Genomic DNA, 22,554 nt, shown 5'->3' with positions numbered 1-22,554 from the left:
TCCAGAGTCATGTGAACCTCCTTCAGAGTCACGTGCACCTCCTCCAGGCTCATGTGCACCTCCTCCAGACTCATGTGCACCTCCTCCAGAGTCATGTGCACCTCCTCCAGACTGACATGCACCTCCTCCAGAGTCATGTGCACCTCCTCCAGAGTCATGTTCACCCCCTCCAGAGTCATGTGCACCTCCTCCAGGCTCATGTGCACCTCCTCCAGACTCATGTGCACCTCCTCCAGACTCATGTGCACCTCCTCCAGACTGACATGCACCTCCTCCAGTGTCATGTGCACCTCCTCCAGAGTCATGTGCACCTCCTCCAGAGTCATGTGCACCTCCTCCAGAGTAATGTGCACCTCCTCCAGAGTCATGAGCACCTCCTCCAGAGTCATGTTCACCTCCTCCAGAGTCATGTTCACCTCCACACAGACACACGTGTGTGGGATGTCGGGGGCTGTGTGTCGATGTGTCTGATTGGACCCTGTGTGTCGTGAGATGTTCTGTGACCAGAGGCCAGGGGTGTCCAAACTATGGCCCGAGGACCAAATGTGGCCCAAGGGCCAGTTTTTGTTGGCCCTCAGGCTCCTGCTGGATTGGCCCAAATGATCATGGGCAAAAACTTTTAGTACAAATATAAGAAATTCTACAACTGAGACCTGGATAGAGTCACATCACAAAGACAAAGAGAAATGCACCAAGACTCACTGCATCAACAGCATCTGTGGCCCTCACCTCAGAAGTGTGTGAATATGGACCCCACCATAGAACATATAGAACACACAGAACATACGGAACACACAGAACATACAGAATATATAGAACATATAGAATATGTAAGTTTATATTATAAATGTGTAAGTTTATATAACAGCCTTGCTGCTCTGATTCCTGCTGAAATAACCTTTATAATATTTTCTGAGGTTGATGATCTGGGCCTTACGTCATCACGCTGCATCTCCTCTGCTCGGGAGCGCGCACGTCGCCGTGGGGTACCGGGGGCGGGGCCTGTCACTGCAGCTGTCCATGGTCCATGGTTGTAGCGGGGACGTGCGAGATGCGGCCATAGTCACGCTCCTCTGTCAGAACCAGGAGCCTCGAGATCTGTGTCTGAAACGTGACGAAGCGACGTAAAGGTGAGTGTTTGAGCGCGCGCATCGTGCATCTGTCCAGAGACACGAGCCTCTGTCCTTGAGAATCACTGCAGAAACCCGTCCCTCTGTGGCATCCGGACAGGCCAGGACCAAACCAACATGGATGCTGCGCGCGGCGGTGATGCTGCTGATGCTCCACAGATTATGATCCTAGAGTCTGATTCTTTAACAGACTCAAAAAAACTGACACACAGCGCGCGCTCAACATTAAGGATTTAAAACAGAAGGAACGGAACGAACGAGTCTCCAGCAGCAAAAGGAACGAGTTTAATCTGAGTCTGTGCATCAGGCCCGAGCAGGAGGGAAGCACAGAGAGACAGAGAGAGACACAGAGAGACAGAGACACACAGAGACACACAGAGACACACAGAGACACACAGAGAGACAGAGAGAGACAGAGAGACACAGCAAAAGGACCGAGTTTAATCTGAGTCTGTGCATCAGGCCCGAGCAGGAGGGAAGATCTGTGCAGCAGGAGCACAGAGAGACAGAGACACAGAGACAAATAGAGAGACAGAGAGAGACAGAGACACAGAGAGAGACAGAGAGAGACACAGACACAAACACACAGAGACAAACAGAGAGACAGAGAGAGACACACAGAGAGACACAGAGAGAGACACAGACACACACACACACAGAGACAGAGACACAGAGAGAGGCACACAGAGAGACAAAGACACACACAGAGAGACAGAGAGACACACACAGAGACAGAGAGACACACAGAGAGACACAGAGACACACACAGAGACAGAGAGAGACACAGAGACACACAGAGAGAGACACACAGAGAGACACAGACACACAGAGAGAGACACAGAGACACACAGAGAGACACACAGAGACACACAGAGAGACACAGAGACACACACAGAGAGACACACAGACACACACAGAGACACACAGAGAGACAGAGAGAGACACAGACACAAACACACAGAGACACAGAGACAAACAGAGAGACAGAGAGAGACACACAGAGAGACACAGAGAGAGACACAGACACACACACACACAGAGACAGAGACACAGAGAGAGGCAGAGAGAGACAGAGAGACACAGGGACACAGAGAGAGACACACAGAGAGACAAAGACACACACAGAGAGACAGAGAGACACACACAGAGACAGAGAGACACACAGAGAGACACAGAGACACACACAGAGACAGAGAGAGACACAGAGACACACAGAGAGAGACACACAGAGAGACACAGACACACAGAGAGAGACACAGAGACACACAGAGAGACACACAGAGACACACAGAGAGACACAGAGACACACACAGAGAGACACACAGACACACACAGAGACACACAGAGAGACAGAGAGAGACACAGAGACACACACACACACACACAGAGGGAGACACAGAGAGACAGAGACACACAGACACACACACAGGTTCATGTTGGTTTTGTATTTGGCTGTTCTTGATGTTCTGGTCGTTTTCCGGCTCCTGAGGCCCCTGAGGCTCCTGAGGCCCCTGAGTGTCACTGAGGCCCCTGAGGCCCCTGAGCGTCACTAAGGCCCCTGAGTGTCACTGAGGCCAAACTCTGACAGATCCAGGGCCTTTTTTATTTGAATCTATTTATAAACTTGTTCTTTTTTGTTTGTGACACGGAGCACGAGCCTGAAGACAGTTTATCTAGAAGCCTTTCTTGACCTCCCCCTCCTCCTCCTCTCCTCCTCTTCCTCCCTCCTCCTCCTCCTCCTCCTCCTCCTCCCTCTCGCTGACCACCTGTCCCTCTTCTTCTCGTCCAGCACAGTGTTTCTGGCCCCTGTCCCTCGTCTCGTCCCAGGTTTTTGGAGAATGTCCCTGTTTCCTCTGAGGTCACGTGACTCGATTTAAACGAATCAAACATCATCACAAAAACATTATTGTAAAGAGATGATTATTCTGATATCGTCTCTTTAAGAATCTGCCGATATCGACCGATACCAGTGCAGAGACTGAGAACCTCAAGATTCAGGCTGAGTTCTTCCCTTAGACTGAAAACACTCTGTTCCACCTTGTGATGTCATCATGTGGTGATACAGGAAGTGCTCCACTGTGTTTAAACTCCACACACCTTCACTTATAGAATCATTTGGATCATTTCAGGCCTGGATTTTCTTTCTGTCCTTTCTGTCCTCCTTTTTTTCTCCTCTCTTTTATTAGCTGCTTCCTTCCTTCTCTTTCTTTTTAATGATCCCCCTTTCTCTTCTTCTATCACTCTCTCCCTCTCTCTCATTATCCCTCCTTTCCTCTTTCTCCCTCTCTCCCTCTCTTTCTCTTTCTCTCCCTGTCTGTCTCCCTCTCTTTCTCTCTCTCTTGCTCTCTTTCTCCCTTCCTCTCTCTCCCTCTTTCTCTCTTTCTCTCCCCTCTCTTTATTTCTCTCTCTCTCTTTCTCCCTCACTCTCTCTAACCCTCTCTTTCTCTCTCTCACTCTCTCTGTCTCTCTCTCCCTCTCTCCCTCTTTTTTTCTTTCTCCCCATTCTCTTTCTTTCTCTCTCTTTTCCTCTCTCTTTCCCTCTCTCTTTCTCCCTCACTCTCTCTAACCCTCTCTTTCTCTCTCCTCTCTCTCTCTCCATTTTTTCTCTTTCTCCCCTTTCTTTTTCTTTCTCTCTCTTTCCCTCTCTCTTCCTCCCTCTCTTTCTTTCCTCTCTTTCTTCTCTAGACTCATTTGTTCCAGTCTCTCTTGATCTAAAGGTAAAAGTCTCTCTTAACGTGAAAACTCCCACTTGATGACATCACAAGGTGGAACGTGTCATTTTGGTCTTTGTAGATGTGGCAGTTTAATTATAAAGTGTGAGTCAAACGTGTCCAGGTGTGTGTGTTTGAGGAGGAGTCAGTTTTGTGTGATACAGGATCTTTAACTTTCTAACCTGTTACACTTTCACGTCTGTGTGTGCGGCTCGTCCTGTGTGTGAGTGTGTGTTTGTGTCGTCCTGTGTGTGAGTGTGTGTGTGTGGGTGTACGGGGTGTGTATGCGTGTGTGTGTGTGTACAATGTGTGTGTGTACTGTGTGTGTGTACGGGGTGTGCGTGTGTGTGTACTGTGTGTGCGTGTGTGTGTACAATGTGCGTATGTGTGTACGGGGTGTGTGTGTGTGTGTGTACAATGTGTGTGTGTGTATACTGCGTGTGGGGGGGGGTGTACTGTGTGTGTGTGTGCGTGTGTGTGTGCGTGTGTGTGTACGGGGTGGGTGTGTGTGTGTGTACTGTGTGTGTGTATTTTATGATGATTATTTATGTTTTGATTTATTCTTTTGTGATTTTATTGTCTTTCTTTCTTTCTTGTATAAAACTCTGTGACTTTGCCTTGAGTTGTGTTGTACAAACTTGTCTTGCCCGTGTCACATTCCGTTTTGTGTAACTAAACACATGTCAAACTCCCTGTTAACGTGTTTGTTTGTGTGTTTGTTGTCAGTTTGTGCGTCATGGCGGAGCATCAGAGGCAGCGCTCTCTGTCCACCGCGGGCGAGTCCCTGTACCACGTCCTGGGGGTCGACAAAGTGGCCACGAATGACGACATTAAGAAGTCTTACAGGTAACACATCTGGATTATTAGACAATTAGACTCTGCGTGTTCATTTTATGTCTTAGTTTGCCCTAAATGTCCCACAGTAGGGCATTAAACTTGTCCATCCAGCGTTTGTTCCATTACAGGTGTGTTTATTGCACAAAAATACCTTCAAAAACACGCTGTCTTTCTGTAAACGGGCTCGCCTCTCCACAGATCTGACCTGTAACTTGTCAAGGTGGCATCTCCCGCTTGTCATGGAGATTAACACGATTAATGCCGTACTGTGGAACATTCCAGGAAAAGCAATAACAGCTCGATTTAGACAAGCAGAAACAAGCAAAACCTCCCCCGGAAAAGCCGTGTATTTCCTCTTTAAGCTGTAACGTTGATGCTTCTTTTTAGGAAACTGGCCTTAAAGTATCATCCCGACAAGAACCCGGACAACCCCGAGGCGGTGGACAAGTTTAAAGAGATAAACAACGCCCACGCCATCCTGAACGACCCCACCAAACGAAACATTTACGACAAGTACGGCTCTCTGGGGCTGTACGTGGCCGAGCAGTTTGGAGAAGAGAACGTCAACACATACTTCGTCCTGTCGAGCTGGTGGGCAAAGGTGAGTCTGCGACGCACAAAGTGTGTGAGGACGAGGACGACCGCGAGTGTGACGTCACCGCGGCGTCCGGCTCCAGATGAAGGGTAGAGCGTCGAGGGTAGAGCAGTTAGAGCGGCAAATCTGGAGATGAGTTCTGAGTGAGAGCGTTCAGTTTATTTCACTCATGGTTTTTTTATTTTTCTTTGGTTTTTTTTTGTTTTTTTAGCTCATGTATCACGTTCACTTAATGCGCATTTCACAATTTTTTTTCTTATTTAACGTTGAAAAAGGAGTGAGAAGAAGAAAACTTATTAAATCCCACCCCCTTTATCAGTGTCATAGCAACCGAACTTCATGTACATTTAGACCACAGAATATATTTAACTTCAGAACATATTTGTGATGGTTTTATGCAAAAAGACACACACTCAACACATAAATACACTGTATATACACATCACTGTAAAAATACGAGGCTAGCAGTTATAGCGGCTAATCTGGAGCAGAGTTTCATATTTGGAATTCCAACCGCGAGTATCATAGCAACCAAAGAGCCAATCAGGTAACGTCTCTTCCCGCCCGCACCATTGGTTTAACAGGGAGCGGACACTTAGCAACGCTGTCAATCAAACCTGTTGCTAACGCTAACAGGAGCGACCTCGGGGAAAGAAGGACCTGATTTGTCTGTTATTAATGTTCAGATCTTCATTCATCAACAAAACAGTGAAATAAAAACCCCAGGATCATGTAGAGGGTTAATACGAACATTTAAGACCAGAATGAGTCTGAAGCAGCAGAGACAGAGAGAGGACAGAAAACAAAAAATAAACTCTCAAAATAAAAAAATAAATAAAAAATAACTCAAAATATCTAATAATAATAATGATAATAATAATAAATAAATAAATAAATAAAAATAACAAAAAAAGTTCAAAATAAACTAAAAAAAGCAACAAAAAAACTCAAAATAACAAAAATAAATTCAAAAAATAAACTCAAAATTTCAAAACAAATATTAAATAATAATAATTAAAAAAATAAAAAATAAACAACTCAAAATAACAAAAAAAGTTAAAAATAAACAAAAAAAACAAAAAAAACAAACTCAAAATAACAAAAAAATTAAATAAAAAAAATTAAATATTATAAAATATAAATAAACTCAAAATAAAAACCCCAGGATCATGCAAAGCGGGTTAATACGAACATTTAAGACCAAAATGAGAGAGAGAGAGAGGGGCCATAAAGTGCGTCCATGATCACTTCCTGTTTGTAACGTTGCAGCTCGTGGGTTGTGTCTGTCCGTTTGTATAAACCGTCTCTGCTGCACATGATCTGACTCTATATTCACAGTATTAACCTGATGATCATGATGCATAAATGAGCTTCAGTATTATTGTTTATTGCCTATATTTACTTCAGCGATATATCGAACTTCAGAATGTTGTGTTATAGTGACAGGTCAAAGTGCACACTGTACGCACAAACTGACACGTTTGCACAAAAATGTCATATGTGCAAGTGCCTGATTTTCTGCAGTATAAGTTGCACTTTTTTCATAGTTTTCATGCAACTTATATGTGAAATCTATGTTTTTTTCTTCATTTTTATGCCTTTTTTGGCTGGTGTGACTTATACTCGAGAAAATACTATAATGTGAAAGTAGCTCTGTTCAAAGTTCACTCACATCGCTCTATACTGCCCCCCTGTGGTGCGTTTATAGTATGAGTGAGTTTCAGAAGCTGTGGATGAGTTTATGAAGTGTCACTATAACACATCTGAAGTTCAATATATATCGCTGAAGTAAATACAGACGATAAACGATAGTATTTAAACTCATTTATTAAACTGACACAAAACCCCAGAGCAGATTTAAACCACAAACACTTTTTTAAATTTATAATATTATTAAAAATCATCATAAACATCAGAATGAAACACTTTAGTCGTTAGTTTGAGTCTGTAATGAGTCACACAAGTCACAAATTTAGACTTTTACAGTTTAAATCTGATCATATAGACAAAAAATAACCAAAAAAGTACAAAGGATAAATACTGAACCCCCAGAGCAGAGTCAGGTTCACCTCTGACCTCTGACCTCTGACCTCTGACCTCTGACCTCTGACCTCTGACCTCTGGAGCAACTGCTCATGTGAACTAATGAAAACTTTAGTCAGGAACATGGTAAAAATAACCCCTCAAATCATATGAAAAGTACTTTTACTTTTCAGTTCTGTTCAAAAATGTAGTGAAGTAGAAAGTACAGGTACTGCTCTGAAATGTACTCAGGTAAAAGTAAAAAGTACCACGGTAAAAATGTACAGTACTTTACTACTTGTACTTCATTACTTCCACCACTGCATCTCTCTGTGAATGTGTGTGTGTGTGTATCGTCTGTGGGAGCTCTGACTGACTCTCTGCTCCTCAGGCTCTCTGACTCTCTTCCTCTGTGGCTCTCTGACTCTCTGGCTCTCTGGCTCTCTTCCTCTCTGGCTCTCTGACTCTCTGGCTCTCTGACTCTCTGACTCTTTGACTCTCTGTTTGACTCTGTGGCTCTCTTTTCCTCAGGCTCTGTTCGTCCTGTGTGGAGTGGCTCTCTGACTCTGTGGCTCTCTGGCTCTCTGACTCTGTGGCTCTCTGTTTGACTCTGTGGCTCTCTCCTCAGGCTCTGTTCGTCCTGTGTGGAGTGGCTCTCTGACTCTCTGACTCTTTGACTCTCTGTTTGACTCTCTGGCTCTCTTCCTCTCTTCCTCTCTGGCTCTCTGACTCTCTGTCTCCCTGACTCTGTGGCTCTCTGGCTCTCTCCTCAGGCTCTGTTCGTCCTGTGTGGAGTGGCGACAGGCTGTTACTTCTGCTGCTGTCTGTGCTGTTGCTGTAACTCTCTGGCTCTCTGTTTGACTCTTTGACTCTCTGTTTGACTCTGTGGCTCTCTGACTCTGTGGCTCTCTGACTCTCAGGCTCTCTGACTCTGTGGCTCTCTGGCTCTCTCCTCAGGCTCTGTTCGTACTGTGTGGAGTGGCGACAGGCTGTTACTTCTGCTGCTGTAACTCTCTGGCTCTCTGCTCCTCAGGCTCTCTGACTCTGTGGCTCTCTGACTCTCTGGCTCTCTGGCTCTCTGACTCTGTGGCTCTCTGTTTGACTCTGTGGCTCTCTCCTCAGGCTCTGTTCGTCCTGTGTGGAGTGGCGACAGGCTGTTACTTCTGCTGCTGTCTGTGCTGTTGCTGTAACTCTCTGGCTCTCTGTTTGACTCTCTGGCTCTCTGCTCCTCAGGCTCTCTGGCTCTCTGACTCTGTGGCTCTCTGTTTGACTCTGTGGCTCTCTTTTCCTCAGGCTCTGTTCGTCCTGTGTGGAGTGGCGACAGGCTGTTACTTCTGCTGCTGTCTGTGCTGTTGCTGTAACTGCTGCTGCGGTCGCTGTAAACCTCGACCCCGAGAGGCTCCAGACCAAGAGTTCTACATGTCTCCTGAGGATCTGGAGGCGCAGCTGCAGTCGGACGAGAGAGGTGAGGATTTAGAGCACGGAAAAAAAACACGGAAAAATGGAATTTTACAACTTTTAGACACGTTATCTGCCACGTTTACTTTTATTGAGCCTCTGAAGTTGTTTTTAGAGTTCAGTTTATGCACAGAACAAACCAAACGCAGCATCAGCAGGGCCGGTTCCAGCTTTCAGGGGCCCTGGGCTGAATGTGTCTCTGGGGCCCCCTCCTCTCAGGGGCCCTGGGCTGTGTCTCTGGGGCCCCCTCCTCTCAGGGGCCCTGGGCTGTGTCTCTGGGGCCCCCTCCTCTCAGGGGCCCTGGGCTGTGTCTCTGGGGCCCCCTCCTCTCAGGGGCCCTGGGCTGTGTCTCTGGGGCCCCCTCCTGGCTCAGCTGTTGGTGATTCACATTTGACACATTCTGACTCTCATCACTTTGACCAGTTGTTTTTGTTTTTTATCTGAACAACATCAGACTGAAAACATCCAGAACGACACAACTACAACAACACAACAACAACACACACATATAAGAACAACACAAACACACAACAACAACACAAACATAAGAACAACACAAACATAAAAGAACGACACAAACATATAAGGAGGGTCAAGGTTTTTTCAATTCTAGACATTTTTTCTTCATTTCTGGTGGATTTTAATGTGTCCAGTTGTGTGTCCAGTTGTGTGTTCTTACATTATGTCGGGTCCTTGCTCTGGTGTAAACACAGAGCTGCTCTCACCTCTGCCCGACTCAAAAACAAACACAGCAGCAGATAATTTGTTAGATATAAAACAAATATAATCATTTCAGAGGGACATTCAGGCTGTAAACACATCAGCCCTGTGTCCAATAAAACTTCACATATTCTATTATTTTCAATATAAATATATGAGCTCTTGGGGGCCCCCTGGTGGCCTCAGGGCCCTAAGCAGCTGCTCAGTCTGATTATAGTCTGGACCGGCCCTGAGTATCAGCATCAGCCTTAAATCTCCAGCTCTTTATTTGAACGTTTAAATGTAAAGACGACACTGCACAAAACTTTAAATGTTTGTGGTAAAAAGGAGCTGTGGGAGACTTTTTTTTGTAAATTTAAACAGCGTAATTTGAGGAAAATAATGTAAATCGTCCTATTATCGACTCAAAAATATCGGCAGGTCTCATGACACATCAGTCAATCTTTAGTTTTATTGCGAAAAGATGAACCTGGATGTATCGAGGGACAAATGTGACCCTTAAACTCTGAACTCAGCCGTGTGTCCGTGTGTGTTTCTGTGTGTTTCTGTGTGTCCAGAGGCCGGCGGGGACCCCATCGTCCTGCAGCCGTCAGCCACAGAGACGACCCAGCTCACGTCGGACGGGCACTACTCTTACCACACCGACACCAGCTTCAACTAACCCTCCCCCCGCCTCCCCCTCGAACCCCGCGCCCGCCGCCCCGCCCTCCTCCCCCCCTGGTCTGGTCCTGCCTGTGTCCCGACTGTGAGACGCAAACCATTTTACCCTCCACAAACGAAGCCATGCAGAAGAAGAAGAAGAAGAAGAGGAAGAAGACGAGAGCATGGCTTAAAACAAGAACTACGGCAGACGAATCCTCGAACCCTCAAACCCTCAAACCCTCTTCACACGATCGGGAGTTTTCCGTCCAGTTCAAACGCAAACGACATGATTTACACGAACGAAACCGCCCCCCCGCCCCCTGCCGTATGTGTTGCGTCATGTAGTAGCATGAAAATCACCAGAGTAACATCACTATGGCAACGATTTACTTTGCAAAAACTTAATATGTGCAATGTGTTGAAAATAGAACAGATAAATGATATAAAGAGATTTATTATTATAGAAGGTCTGTGGCTCAGGGAGGAGTCACGCAGAAAGTGAAAAAACGCGCGTAACGAGGTCAGTAGTGCCACCGCCACCACGAAAAAAAACATCTGTCTTCTGTATTTTAAAGCTATACTACGCAGTTTTACATGGCATTTTTAGTGTTTTGACGTGTTTGTTTCGCGAACGAACTATATCAGAGTTAAGCCAAGGAGCGAGATGTGTTTCGTTTTTCTCTATTTAGACTCGTGTGTGTAAAAGAGGGAGACTGGGAGACTTCTGTGTGGTTAAAGTGTAAGTCTATTCGGCTGCAGTGTCGTTAGCGGCGGTCGGTTCTGTCCGTTTACGCCCGTTTACGCCCGTTTACGCCCGTTTACGCCCGTTTACGCCCGTTTACGCCCGTTTACGCCCGTTTCCCTCGTCCCGTACGTGTCTGAGGTTTGATTTGGAGGCATATCATTTGAGCCAGCACTACAGGCAGCTCGGGACTTTTTCTTATAAGACTGAAGTTCTATTTTTCGTCTCGCAGTTACCTACCGCCATGTCCATCTCCGCCACTCTTCCATAGATGCTACCGATGTGTTTAAATTGTTTACAAACGGTGAGCTCCCGTCGCCCGCCCTATGCTATTAAGAGTACGGCTGTTGACCTGTGGTGTGTGTCCTGTGATCCTTGATGAAACGTAGATGTATCTGTCACGGCGTTTTCACTGAGAAACTGAAAAATGCTACTCTAAAACGTACTTAGTTAAATGCACTGTGTCTTTAAAAAAAATACTATAACGATCAGGAAGTAACTCCATATAGTGTAATTATAGTGAAATGGTCACATGAAGACGTTTTTATTTCGTTTATTTTATACTTTGCCATGGTTGACGTGGGACTGGCGGTCGTTTTACCCGGTGTTGTGAGACCTCTGAACCGAGCGGGAGTCGTTTCATCGTTAAAGTCGCTTGTACATACACTTTACCCATTTAAAATCTAAAACCCTGACTTTATGTTGTAGCATGGTACTCGTGTGTTTGGATGAAAACAAGTGGATTGTTGATCTGATTTGCTGTTGTTGAATAAATGTTCTTGAACATTTGAACATCTCTATAAAATTATTATTATTATTATTATTATTATTATTATTATTATTATTATTATTATTATTATTATTATTATTATTTATTTTATTTTTTATTGTTTAGTTTATCTATTTATATTGTATTTTATTATTATTATTATTACTACTACAGCTACTATTATTGTCATTATTATTATTATTATTATTATTATTTATTTTTATTTTTTATTGTTTAATTTATCTATTTATATTGTATTTTATTATTATTATTACTACTACTACAGCTACTATTATTGTCATGATTATTATTCTTTTTTATTTTTTTATTTTTAATTTTTTTTTTTTTTATATAACACCTTAGATGAAGGAGGAGCTGAAGAGACAAACTTATGGCACTGGACGTCATTAATTTACAGCAAATAAATGAACTTGAGGATGATAATTAGCACCAGCCCGAGACTTACCCATTGACCTTTGACCTTTAGGACACAAAATGGGACAGAAAACAAACTATTAAACCACATCACAGTGGTTCACATGAGCAAAGATGCAAAGAGCAGTTTTACAGTTACAGTTATAATCAGATAAAATGAAAAAAACAAACAAACACACAAACCCTTCAGATTTAGGCCTGTGGTAAATAGTTATCATGGTTTTAAATCAGTTAAGTGTCAGTTTGTGGGAAACGTAGAAGAAGAAAAGTACAAAAACACAGGAAGTAGCTCCGAGTTCTAAAATGGACGCCGGAAATTCCATTCAAAATGCAAAGAAGTAAAAAAAACATAGGTGATGTCATGTATTTTTATAAGTCAAATTGTAATATTTGTGCATTTTTGATGAGTTTTGCCCCTTGTTAACGTTATGGTTGCTACGGGTAACAGCGCTGACCTGCAATACATTGGAAAAGTTACATAATGTACCTTTAAGTCTCATGTTCAAACCATGTTCTGATGCTGTTTCCTCGTCACAAAGTCGTGTTTTGTTTCATTCACACACGTTTAACTCACAAACCTGCAGATTTAAGATGAGTTCTTCTCTCAAACTGAAAAAAAAAACCGCTCTGTTCCACCTTGTGATGTCATCATGTGATACAGGAAGTGCTCCACTGTGTTTTTAAACTCCACACACCTTCATTTCTAGAATCATTTGGATCATTTCAGGCTCTGGAATAACTGACAATCTCTACTCAACTAAAGTTAAAAGGAGCTGTTAACTTGAAAACTACCACTTTATGACATCACAAGGTGGAAGAAAACATGTGCGAATGAAACAAAACATAACTGCAGGTCTGTTTTTGAAGAGGTAACAGCATTAGAACATGGATTAAAGCTCATAAAAGTCCATTTTTTGTGAAACAGGTTTTTAAAAGTCAATTTTAAAACTAATTCCTGTTCCTAACTCTACCAGCAGATGGCGCCAACGACAATAAAACAGTGCAGGGGCTAAAACTGAAGATTTGGTGCATAAAGCAGGTTATAACAGACATTTATATAGCCACAGGTGCAGCTTTTGATCACAGACTAGAACCCTCAGAGTGTATTGTGGGTAATAATCACATAAAATAATCCAAATTATGTTTTATTATTAATGATCACGTTGGCATTTCTATGTTCTTGGCACTAAATGAGCCTAATGATGCGCTTGTTGGCAGATGTGGAGGGGCTTAGGGCTCACAGTGTAAACAGAGCCGATCCAATAATAGCCTCATTGATCCCCGCGTGTCCTGCCCGCGCGCCTCGGTCTCGCGCCTCGGTCTCGCGCTCTTTGGACGGAAACAACGAGCTAAAAAACGCCCCATCTCCAAACACAGCGCCGTCCATGTGCGTGGCAGCTATGAGTCGACAGGGTAAGTGTTTAAATCTCATCTCTTTTCATTGGAAAGTTGTTGTTTTTTTAGTGGGAAATGTAGTTTTTTTGTGTGTGAATCCGCGCGTGCAACAGGTGAACGCTGCAGGAATTCAGCACCGTGGACAGCTCCGCACAAAACGCACTGATTTTACCCCCAAAAATACAAATCTGTTTAAAAAAGTACAATGTTTGGTGTGTTTCTAAGTGTGTTGTGTTAAATTTAAGACTGTAGCTTGCCTTGTGGGTCAGTGGAGTTTGTCTAAATCCAAGTTTAAGTCTAATATTTGACACAATTTGCAGGTTTTTCCGGCACTTCTTCAATGAACTTCTCCAGCAGAGGCACAGGTAATGGATGCACGCCCCCAGAGCTGACAGAAGAGGACAAGGAAAACCTGCAAACTGAACTTGGAAAGGCAAGACTGGATCTACCAAATGCAAAAAAATACAAAAAAAAGCTGGTTTTGTTTTATTTATTGAGGTTTTTTTTGTGTTGTGTTGCGAAGGTGGAGGATGAAATTCAGACTTTGCGACAGGTGCTACTCGCCAAAGAGAAATACGCAGCTGATATCAGACGGCAGCTCGGTTTTACCCCGATGGCCAGCCTCAAAGAGAGTCTGTCGAAGGGCTGGCAGGACGTCCAGACCTCCTCCCCGTGAGTAAACGCAACCCCAAGACCCAAAACACAACGAAACGCACGATACGATGTGTTGCTTATTTCCCCGTGTCCCAGAGCCTGTGTTAAACCCGGGACAGAGCGTGCATGAGTAAGCTTTAAAACAAACCGTCCCGTTCAAGGCTGCACCAGTGTCCTCCAGTGTCATCCACTTACATAACACTGGCGGCCATGTTGTTCTTTAAGACGATATAATCTCCTGAGTGAGTTGTGCTTCGTTTGCAGATACCTCACAGCTTCTGCCACGCTCGACGACATCAGCCACTCCAGTGCGTAAGTGTCACTCTTCGCACATCTCCATATGTCTGTGTTTTTGCGCGTTTACGACGACGGCCCGTGTTCACATTCTGCTCAGGGATTTGGCCTAAGAAACAAGTGATGGGATTGTGCATAAATAGGATTGGTGCCCTGTTAATAGCCTTACAGCCGGACTTAGCGTTAGCGCAGTGGCAGCAGTGGGTTTGTGTCCCGCTGGACCAGGTGTGCGCTGCCACTGACGTAATTAAGCCAATTGTTGGTCAGTTAATTGGCGATTAAATATCCGTGGTGATGTTGTGTTTATTTTTATCTGCAGATATTTAAGGACCAAAGAGAGTTTCACTTACGCGGGGCACGTCACCTCCTCCGCCCTGTCCAACGTGGGCGAAGCGTTCACCCGCAGACTGGCAGAGATGAGGTCAGACACGTTTATGCTCTGTGTTTTCTTTAAATGTCACTTTAATTCTCATGTTTTTGTGTTGTGTTTTGTTCCTGCAGAGCTCTTCCTCTTCCCAGCCCTCCACGGTCAGATTTTTACAAAAACATAAACATTACAACACTCTGTGAATGTTTTAGTTTCATGTTTTAATGTGTTTTCTCCCTTTCTTCTGTGATAACGAGCAGACACACCATCAGTATGCCGGCCATGAGGTGACTACTCTTGTTCTCTTTGGGTTTTTTTGCATTAATGTGACCAGTTTTGTCTCATTCCTCTGGTCCCGCCCACAGGAGCTCGCCTTCGTTCAAGTCTTTCGAGGACATGGTTGGAAATGTGAAGGTGAAGAAACTATGAACAAGTGAAATGAACAAACTCATAAATGGCAAACAACGAAGTTAAATCTGTCAACTGGGCAAATCTTGTAGGAGTGAAGACGTTTCTCTGCTCGTCCAAGTCTCTTCTTCTGTTCTGGTCAGATGCTGGTGGACACTGCCTTTAAATCTAACTGAGGGGAGGGGATTCCTGTTTTGAAAAAGACAGGAATCTCATACTGTCTGAAGATTCTCTGAAGTTTTTCAGACACACCCGCAGTGTAAGGGATGGTAACTCCTCTCCTTCTAGGTTCAGATTCCCTGTTGTACTGTTTTTTAGCTCTTAGATCTATTGAAGGCCACATCAAATGAAACCATGGTCTCATCTGATTCAGACAGTATGAGATTCCTGTCTTTTTCAAACCCACAAACACTTTAAGGCAAAAATTGGTTCACCCTAAGGACAAAACTCTGAGCCATAAACAAAGTAATGTAGTGTACTCCATTCAGTGAAGAGGCAGTGAGCCATTGGAGAAACTAAACATCTGCTCCATAAGAGGATGTACCAACACCGGCGGGAGAGCTCCTCTGGACCCCAGTCTGCCGTGCATCTCCATCTTAAAACCACTAACCACTACTTTGAAGAGAGTGAAGTTCAGATCTTAGCCAGAGAAAAGAAATGTTTTGAGAGAGGAGTTAAAGAAGCTATTTTTGTTTGGAAAGAGAATCCCTCCTTAAACAGAAATGGAGCCTGAGACATAATCTGTCCATCTACACCTCCATCCTCAGACCCAGAACAATGAGAACAATCGCAGGGTCGTTAAGGCTGAATAGGGCAGAGTTCAGCTGAAACTGGAGACAACAGCTGTTTACAGTTTCAGTGCAGTTAGCCCCTCCCCTCAGATAGATTTAAAGGCAGTGTCCACCAGCATCTGACCAGAACTGAAGAAGAGACTTGGACGAGCAGAGAAACGTCTTCACTCCTACAAGATTTGTCCAGTTGACAGATTTAACTTCGTTGTTTGCGATGGATCAGACCTGGACGACTGAGGGTCCACACAGACAAACTCATAAATGATCCATTCACACTTTATTCAGTCATCATGTTTTGTTTTTTATTTCAGGGTAAAATGTCTGGAACGAAGGCGGCAAATGGAGACCCGTCAGGATACGCCCAAAGAGTCGCCCGACAGTGCCCCTGAAGTCAGCACAAAAGGACCAGAAATAGAACAGAAATAGACCTCAAACAGACCTCAAGTAGACCTCAAACAGACGAGAAATAGACCTCAAATACAGTCCCAAATAGACCCCCAATAGACCAGAAACAGAACAGAAAAAGACGCCAAACAGACCTCAAGTAGACCTCAAAGACACCAGAAATAGAACAGAAATAGACCTCAAATACAGCCCCAAATAGACCTCAAACAGACCTCCAATAGACCAGAAATAGACCTCAAACAGATCTCAAACAGACCTCAGATAGACCTCAAACTTCTCTCCGCTCTGTTTTCTGTTCTATGTTTTCTGTTCGTAGTCGGTGTTTTGGTGTCAGACTCTGGCACAGGCGCAAAACGGTTCCTAAAAACTTAAAAACACGAGTAAATCTGAAAAGTGAATGTGTCTGAGCTGCACAGCAGAGTCACACGAGACTGTGGGAGACTGTGGGAGACTGTGAGAGACTGTGGGAGACTGTGGGAGACTGTGGGAGACTGTGGGAGACTGTGAGACATTGTGGGAGACTGTGGGAGACTGTGAGACATTGTGGGAGACTGTGGGAGACTGTGGGAGACTGTGGGAGACTGTGAGAGACTGTGGGAGATTGTGGGAGACTGTGGGAGACTGTTATTTAAACACAGACTGTGGCGTCTCTTTCTGAGTCACTTTGTGTTTTTAATGTAAAAGTTAAAATGAACCATAAAAATGATACAATTTCAATGATTTTTTAAAAATATGTATTTTATAGAAAATAACTGTACTTACTGTGGGATAAATAAAGACGATGTAATAAAATGTTTCTGTTCAGATGAAGCGTGAATAGAAAAGTTCTTTCAGTAACTTTAACATTTACACAGACGTATTTTCTGACATAGTTTTTGTACAAATGTTTTTTTCTATTAAAGTCTGTGATGTTACATGTTTGAGTTTGAGTCATTCACGCTCTGACCACAGGGGGCGCTACAGAAAACACACGCTCCCACACAGGGCATCGAACCTGAGACCACCAGGATGACGTCATAGAGGTTGAGGACCCGGATCTCATTTTTTAAAAGAGTCGAATCATTTTCTTTCTAATTTCTCTCAGCTCAGAGTCAGAGCAGGAGACACGAGAGAGAGATTTATAAAAACACATTTGAAAATATAACAATGGTGAGTTTTTAAATGATTATTATTGAAGTTTTATTTCGATTATTCAAGATTCAAAAGGATAAACTCTGTCGTCTCAGTTTGAATCATTTTAACTCATCTGAGCCTCGTGTCTGTGTTTGGCCTCTGTCATTTAAAGAAATACTAAAAGAACCAGTTTTTTGAACGGCTCTTTGACATGAACGGATCCGAAAGATTCGAATCCCATAAAAGAGCCGAAAGTCCCGTCACTATTTACCCCGCAGAAGATTTCACCACAAAACAGTTTGTAAAAGTGAGATTAATAATGAAACACTGAACATGTTTATAAAGTTTATAATGTTTTTAATGTTTTTAATGTTTTTAATGTTTATAAAGCCTCTGTGCTCTGAACACACGGAACAAATACAACACTGTTCAATCATCAGGAGCCAGAATGAGCCGTTCAAATAATGAGCCGTTCACATGATGAGCCGTTCACAGAATGAGCCGTTCACATAATGAGCCGCTCACATAATGAGCCGTTCACATAATGAGCCGTTCACATGATGAGCCGTTCACAGAATGAGCCGTTCTTGAGTCCTCAGTGTCTCAGGAGCAGGTGGAGCAGCAGATGGTCCAGTTCTGCCCAGCGTCTGTGACCTGGGCCCTGGACCAAAGAGAACACGAGCACGAGCACAGAACACGAGCTGGATGACCCGCGCGCCACCAGAGGCTCCGCCCACCGCGCGAGCCCCTCCCACCGCGCGAGCCCCGCCCCTCAGCTCTGTCCTATAAAAGCCTGGGTCTGTGCGCGTGAAGTCAGAGCGCGAGAAGAGTCCAGCAGCGGGGCCAGTGTCCACACATGGGACAGAGTCCAACCTAGTCCAAACCAACCTCCACCTCCGGCCTCCACCTCCGGCCTCCACCTCCGGTCATCCGGTCATCCGCACCTTCAACCCTCCAACTCCCCAGGTGAAGCATCAGGTAGGAGCACTGTGTTTGTGTTCAGCCCTAAAGAGTCTGCTCCTCTCACTGTACAGGGCACATAAAGGGAGAATGTGGTTTGTTTTATTCGAGCTCATTTCCATCACTTTGCTCGACTCACACTCTCTGTTTTTATTCTGTTTTCTGTGACTTCTCATGTTGTTCAGTCGTTCAGTATAAAACCCTTAAATCCGTCTGTCCCGGGGCTAAGCCGAGCTGCTTCAGGCCGGTTCTGCTGCAGCTTCCTCTTGTTTTTCCAGGTCACTGTGAGATTTTAATCATGACCCGACTGTAGTTTTATATTCAGACATTTCACACATGAGATAATTTAATAACATGACCATTCACTTTCACAGTGGGGAAATTCCAGTGTTGCAACGTAAAACAGGCAAAGTGCAAATATGAAATCATAAATATGAGACAAAACAGACTTAACTCAAACTATTTAACTACAAATTAGAAAATACTGTGAATAGTTATGATACAGAAAGATGTAAAAATGATACTGATACTGTCACTTTAAGGATCTGGAGACTGAAAACAGAATTTATTTTACTTTAAATAAAAATAAAATAAGACAAAACTGATCCAAATGTGTTTCTGAGCTGTTACTTTTCCCTCAAACATTCTGAGTAAATCGTCTCATTGCACCAGTTTAAATGTTTAACCAGGACTGAACCGATACTCGGGAGCCGATATTCGATACCAGAATAAGAGACACGTTTAAACCAGATGCCACATTTGTCACCGTGTCACTCGTGTTGACGTGTCTCCGCCGTGACTCAGAGTTCTATGACACGCCGCTCGCTCGTGCACGTGTCCCGCCCCCCCGACCTCTGACCCACTCACCCCACCGTGGACATGTGAGACGTGGGAATCCAGAATGTAAAAGCACATGTCTCTGTCCATCACCGCCGCCGCCGAGACTCGCAGAGACGCTGTGGACGTGACCCGACTGTAGCGCGACACAGACACTTTCACGTCTAATGTTTGATTGTTTTATTATTTTATTTTTATTCTCAGGTTTCCCCTTCTCCGTCTTTGCGCGGTGCGTGTCTCAGGTCGGACAAAATGGCAGCCATTCCATCTGGAGGTTCCCTGATCGCCACGCACGACTACTACAGACGTAAGACTTTCAAATAAGACTTTTTCAAATAAGACGGACATTTTAGACGTGGGTTTGAGATTTATGACGAATCGGGACAGTTGCCATAGCTACTAAACATTTAAACGACACAAACGAGACCAAAACTAAACTAAAACGTGCAAAATGGGACAAATGCAATGACATATTTTCCTGTGGGGACAAAAAAGTGTGACTTAATCTTAAAGGGGAAATGTCAGGCTAATGTTTCTGATCTGTTTTAATGTCGTTTCCTCGTCACAAACAGACCCGGAGTTGTGTTTTTTTGTTTCATTCTCACACGTTTAACACACTTCTTAACTTCTCTCAAACTGAAAACACTCTGTTCCACCTTGTGATGTCATCATGTGGCGATACAGGAAGTGCTCCGCTGTGTTTTTAAACTCCACACAGCTTCATTTCTAGAATCATGTGGATCATTTCAGCTCTGAAAATCCTCACAAATTTCTACTGAACTAAAGGTAAAAGGAGCTGTTCACTTGAAAACTACCACTTGATGACATCACAAGGTGGAACGTCGCGTTTTGAGCTTTGGAGATGTTACAGACTAATATTAAATGGATGTGAATGAAACAAAACACAACTCCAGGTCTGTTTTTGAGGAGGAAACGGCTTTAGAACATGATTAAAGAGTAAATTTGGTGTAATATGTGACCTTTAACCTTTTTAACCTCCTGAGACCCGAGCTTTAATCAAATAAAATAATAAAAAAAAGTAAATAAAATAAAAAATACAATAAAAAAAATAATAAAAACAGCTAAAAATAAAAATAATTAAATAAAAATAATTAAATAAAAAAATATAATAAAAATAAACAAAATAAAAAAAATAATATTCTAAACTCTTAGAAATATTCAAAATTGAACATGTTCTTGTTGTTGTTCTTCTAAAAATTTGCACTGTGGCCTAAACAATCCAAAATGTGTTGTCCACAGATGAGGACGCCAGGTCTCAGGAGGTTAAACCAAAATAAAACACGTATATTCTTAAATTCGCACATAACAAACATTTAAACACGCTTCTTGTTGCCGTGTGCAGGACGTCTGGGCTCGAGTTCCAGCAGCAGCTCGTGTGGCAGTGCGGAGTACACAGGAGAGGTCATTCCACACCACCCAGGTAATAAAACACGCCCAACACAAACCTCCCCTTTAACATAACCCTCCCCTCACATCTCACACGCCGTCCACCCCTCTGCCCCCAGCGCTGCCCCGCCAGGACTCGGGACACTGGTGGACGTCCTTTTTCTTCGCGAAACCCGGGATGCAGAACGGATCGGACTCTCAGAAGTGAGTAAACGAAGAGTCGGGGCTGAAATAACGAGGTTTTAGAGCAGATCAGACGGACGTTCATTGGTCAAACGCTGAAACGATCACAGTATTTGAATCGTACGGTGAGAATTTAAAAAACAATCAACCAAATGAGAGTTTCAGTTTGGCGCCTGAAGCTTTTTAAACAGAGAATATTGGGAAATTATTCAGAAATAGAAAATATAAACTCTTTTTGACAATTTGATTTAATAACGCCGCAATTTCTACTATTTAAAACTACTCCAGTTAAGTCAAGTCAAATGTATTTATAAAAAAAAAAGAACATTTAAAAACACAAACTGAAGTCGTCAGCTTTATTATTATTAATTTTTTTTACAATTATTCTCTCTGTTTTTTGCTGTAAAACCCCTCACCACACACTTTATACACTTTTCTCACACAGGCGTTAACATTTTCTCACATTTCTCTCTCGTTTAATTAAATAACACGATGCACGTTCTGTAAAAAAAACACGTAAAATTGCACAAAAAAATCTGCCAAACCGCGAAAGATGAACTGGGATATAGTGAGGAACAAGTGTAAAGTGTAATTTTATAAAACAAAACGCGATAAAACAAGACAAACAAACACAGGAGACGTCACTGTCGCGTTTCTCCATCAGTCGTTTCAGCCGTAAGTGACTTTTCATAAAAACAAAACCGATTATTCTTCATGTTTCTTCTTCTTTTTTTTTTTTACAGAAATGGCTCGTACACAGTGGCCAACGGTCAGGTGACGTGTTTAGCCAGAGAAATGGTTTTGAAGAGACAAGTCAGTGAGACGAGCGACGGCGGGAAGTCTGACCCTTCACCTCTGACCCCTCCGTCCTCATAACCCTGACCTCACGACCTTTGCCCCCCTGCAGGTCACCGTGGCCTCGTAGTCCGGCCCCGGGGCTGGAGACGAGGAGCGCGGTGACGATGACGTGGAGTAAAGAGTTTTTTTTCTTGAACTTCTGTGTATAGTGTTTTGTAAATCGACCAAAATGTGTAAAAATAGAATGTGACATATTTTTTCATAGACGAGTGTGAATATCTCCAAATAAAACATGAAAACGCTTTTTCTGTCGCTTTTTACACAAATTAGGATATTTTTTACATTTTTTTATTTTTTTTTAGAGATGCAATAAGACAATCAGAGAAGTTAATTTTAATATTTTAAGTTTAATTTATTATATTTAATGAGGTAATTATGACACAGATGAGGGACATTTTAAAAAGTTTTGCAGTTTAAATATTTTCAAAAGTCAAATGTATTTTACTGAAATTAAAATATGACTCCACCTCGATAGAAAACACTTTAGTTTATTGTAAAGAGACAGAGAGATCGATAAATAAACAGATGAAACAGAAAACAAAATGGAGAGATCTATTAAACTCTTTTTCTGTTGACCCTCATAATGTTTAAGTTAAGTTTTTTATGATTTAGTAATAAAAAAAACCCGAATAAATAAATAAATAAAATACATTAATAATAATAATAATAATAATAATTTTCTCTTTCATTACACATAATTCACTGTGTATTTGTACTTCATTACATTTGACAGCGGGTATCTGTACTTTACTTAAGTACATTTTACAGTAGTACTTTTTACTTTTACTTATATATTTATTCTGCAGTTTTATTGTCACGTC

The 22,554-nt window shown here is 43.0% G+C and overlaps 3 protein-coding genes across 3 annotated transcripts; all 3 read left to right on the top strand.

The window, feature by feature from the left end:
- Nucleotides 1-1,010: 1,010 nt before the first annotated feature.
- Nucleotides 1,011-11,645, top strand: dnajc5aa (DnaJ (Hsp40) homolog, subfamily C, member 5aa). The gene is made up of 5 exons (XM_033969241.2): nt 1,011-1,130; nt 4,568-4,687; nt 5,066-5,279; nt 8,589-8,760; nt 10,031-11,645. The coding sequence occupies exons 2-5, from the start codon at nt 4,578-4,580 to the stop codon at nt 10,132-10,134; spliced, it is 600 nt and encodes a 199-aa protein (XP_033825132.1). The 5' UTR covers nt 1,011-1,130; nt 4,568-4,577; the 3' UTR covers nt 10,135-11,645.
- A 1,760-nt stretch (nt 11,646-13,405) lies between these two features.
- On the top strand, nt 13,406-16,503 carry LOC117373078 (tumor protein D54-like). The gene is made up of 9 exons (XM_033968934.2): nt 13,406-13,474; nt 13,777-13,889; nt 13,980-14,128; nt 14,375-14,422; nt 14,724-14,825; nt 14,906-14,932; nt 15,029-15,058; nt 15,137-15,185; nt 16,282-16,503. The coding sequence occupies exons 1-9, from the start codon at nt 13,447-13,449 to the stop codon at nt 16,357-16,359; spliced, it is 624 nt and encodes a 207-aa protein (XP_033824825.2). The 5' UTR covers nt 13,406-13,446; the 3' UTR covers nt 16,360-16,503.
- A 1,806-nt stretch (nt 16,504-18,309) lies between these two features.
- On the top strand, nt 18,310-21,979 carry ppdpfa (pancreatic progenitor cell differentiation and proliferation factor a). The gene is made up of 5 exons (XM_033969244.2): nt 18,310-18,466; nt 19,490-19,592; nt 20,649-20,726; nt 20,812-20,896; nt 21,619-21,979. Exons 2-5 carry the CDS (start codon nt 19,538-19,540, stop codon nt 21,749-21,751), a joined length of 351 nt encoding a protein of 116 aa, XP_033825135.1. The 5' UTR covers nt 18,310-18,466; nt 19,490-19,537; the 3' UTR covers nt 21,752-21,979.
- The last annotated feature ends 575 nt before the right edge of the window (nt 21,980-22,554 follow it).

Source organism: Periophthalmus magnuspinnatus, chromosome 7 (genome assembly GCF_009829125.3).
Source record: "Periophthalmus magnuspinnatus isolate fPerMag1 chromosome 7, fPerMag1.2.pri, whole genome shotgun sequence".
NCBI classification, from domain to species: Eukaryota; Metazoa; Chordata; class Actinopteri; order Gobiiformes; family Gobiidae; genus Periophthalmus; species Periophthalmus magnuspinnatus.
Note: the sequence above shows the minus strand (reverse complement) of the source record. Positions and strands in the feature narration are given on the sequence as shown.

Excerpts from the sequence above, each read along its gene's own strand:
- LOC117373078 (XM_033968934.2), top strand. The coding sequence starts at position 13,447 with ATGTGCGTGGCAGCTATGAGTCGACAGG. Across the intron at positions 14,933-15,028 it reads CCTCTTCCCAGCCCTCCACG|CAGACACACCATCAGTATGC; the intron begins GTCAGATTTTTA and ends TGTGATAACGAG. Across the intron at positions 15,186-16,281 it reads ACATGGTTGGAAATGTGAAG|GGTAAAATGTCTGGAACGAA; the intron begins GTGAAGAAACTA and ends TTTTTATTTCAG.
- ppdpfa (XM_033969244.2), top strand. The coding sequence starts at position 19,538 with ATGGCAGCCATTCCATCTGGAGGTTCCCTGATCGCCACGCACGACTAC. Across the intron at positions 19,593-20,648 it reads CACGCACGACTACTACAGAC|GACGTCTGGGCTCGAGTTCC; the intron begins GTAAGACTTTCA and ends TGCCGTGTGCAG. Across the intron at positions 20,727-20,811 it reads GGTCATTCCACACCACCCAG|CGCTGCCCCGCCAGGACTCG; the intron begins GTAATAAAACAC and ends CTCTGCCCCCAG.
- dnajc5aa (XM_033969241.2), top strand. The coding sequence starts at position 4,578 with ATGGCGGAGCATCAGAGGCAGCGCTCTCTGTCCACCGCGGGCGAGTCC. Across the intron at positions 4,688-5,065 it reads GACATTAAGAAGTCTTACAG|GAAACTGGCCTTAAAGTATC; the intron begins GTAACACATCTG and ends GCTTCTTTTTAG. Across the intron at positions 8,761-10,030 it reads GCTGCAGTCGGACGAGAGAG|AGGCCGGCGGGGACCCCATC; the intron begins GTGAGGATTTAG and ends CTGTGTGTCCAG.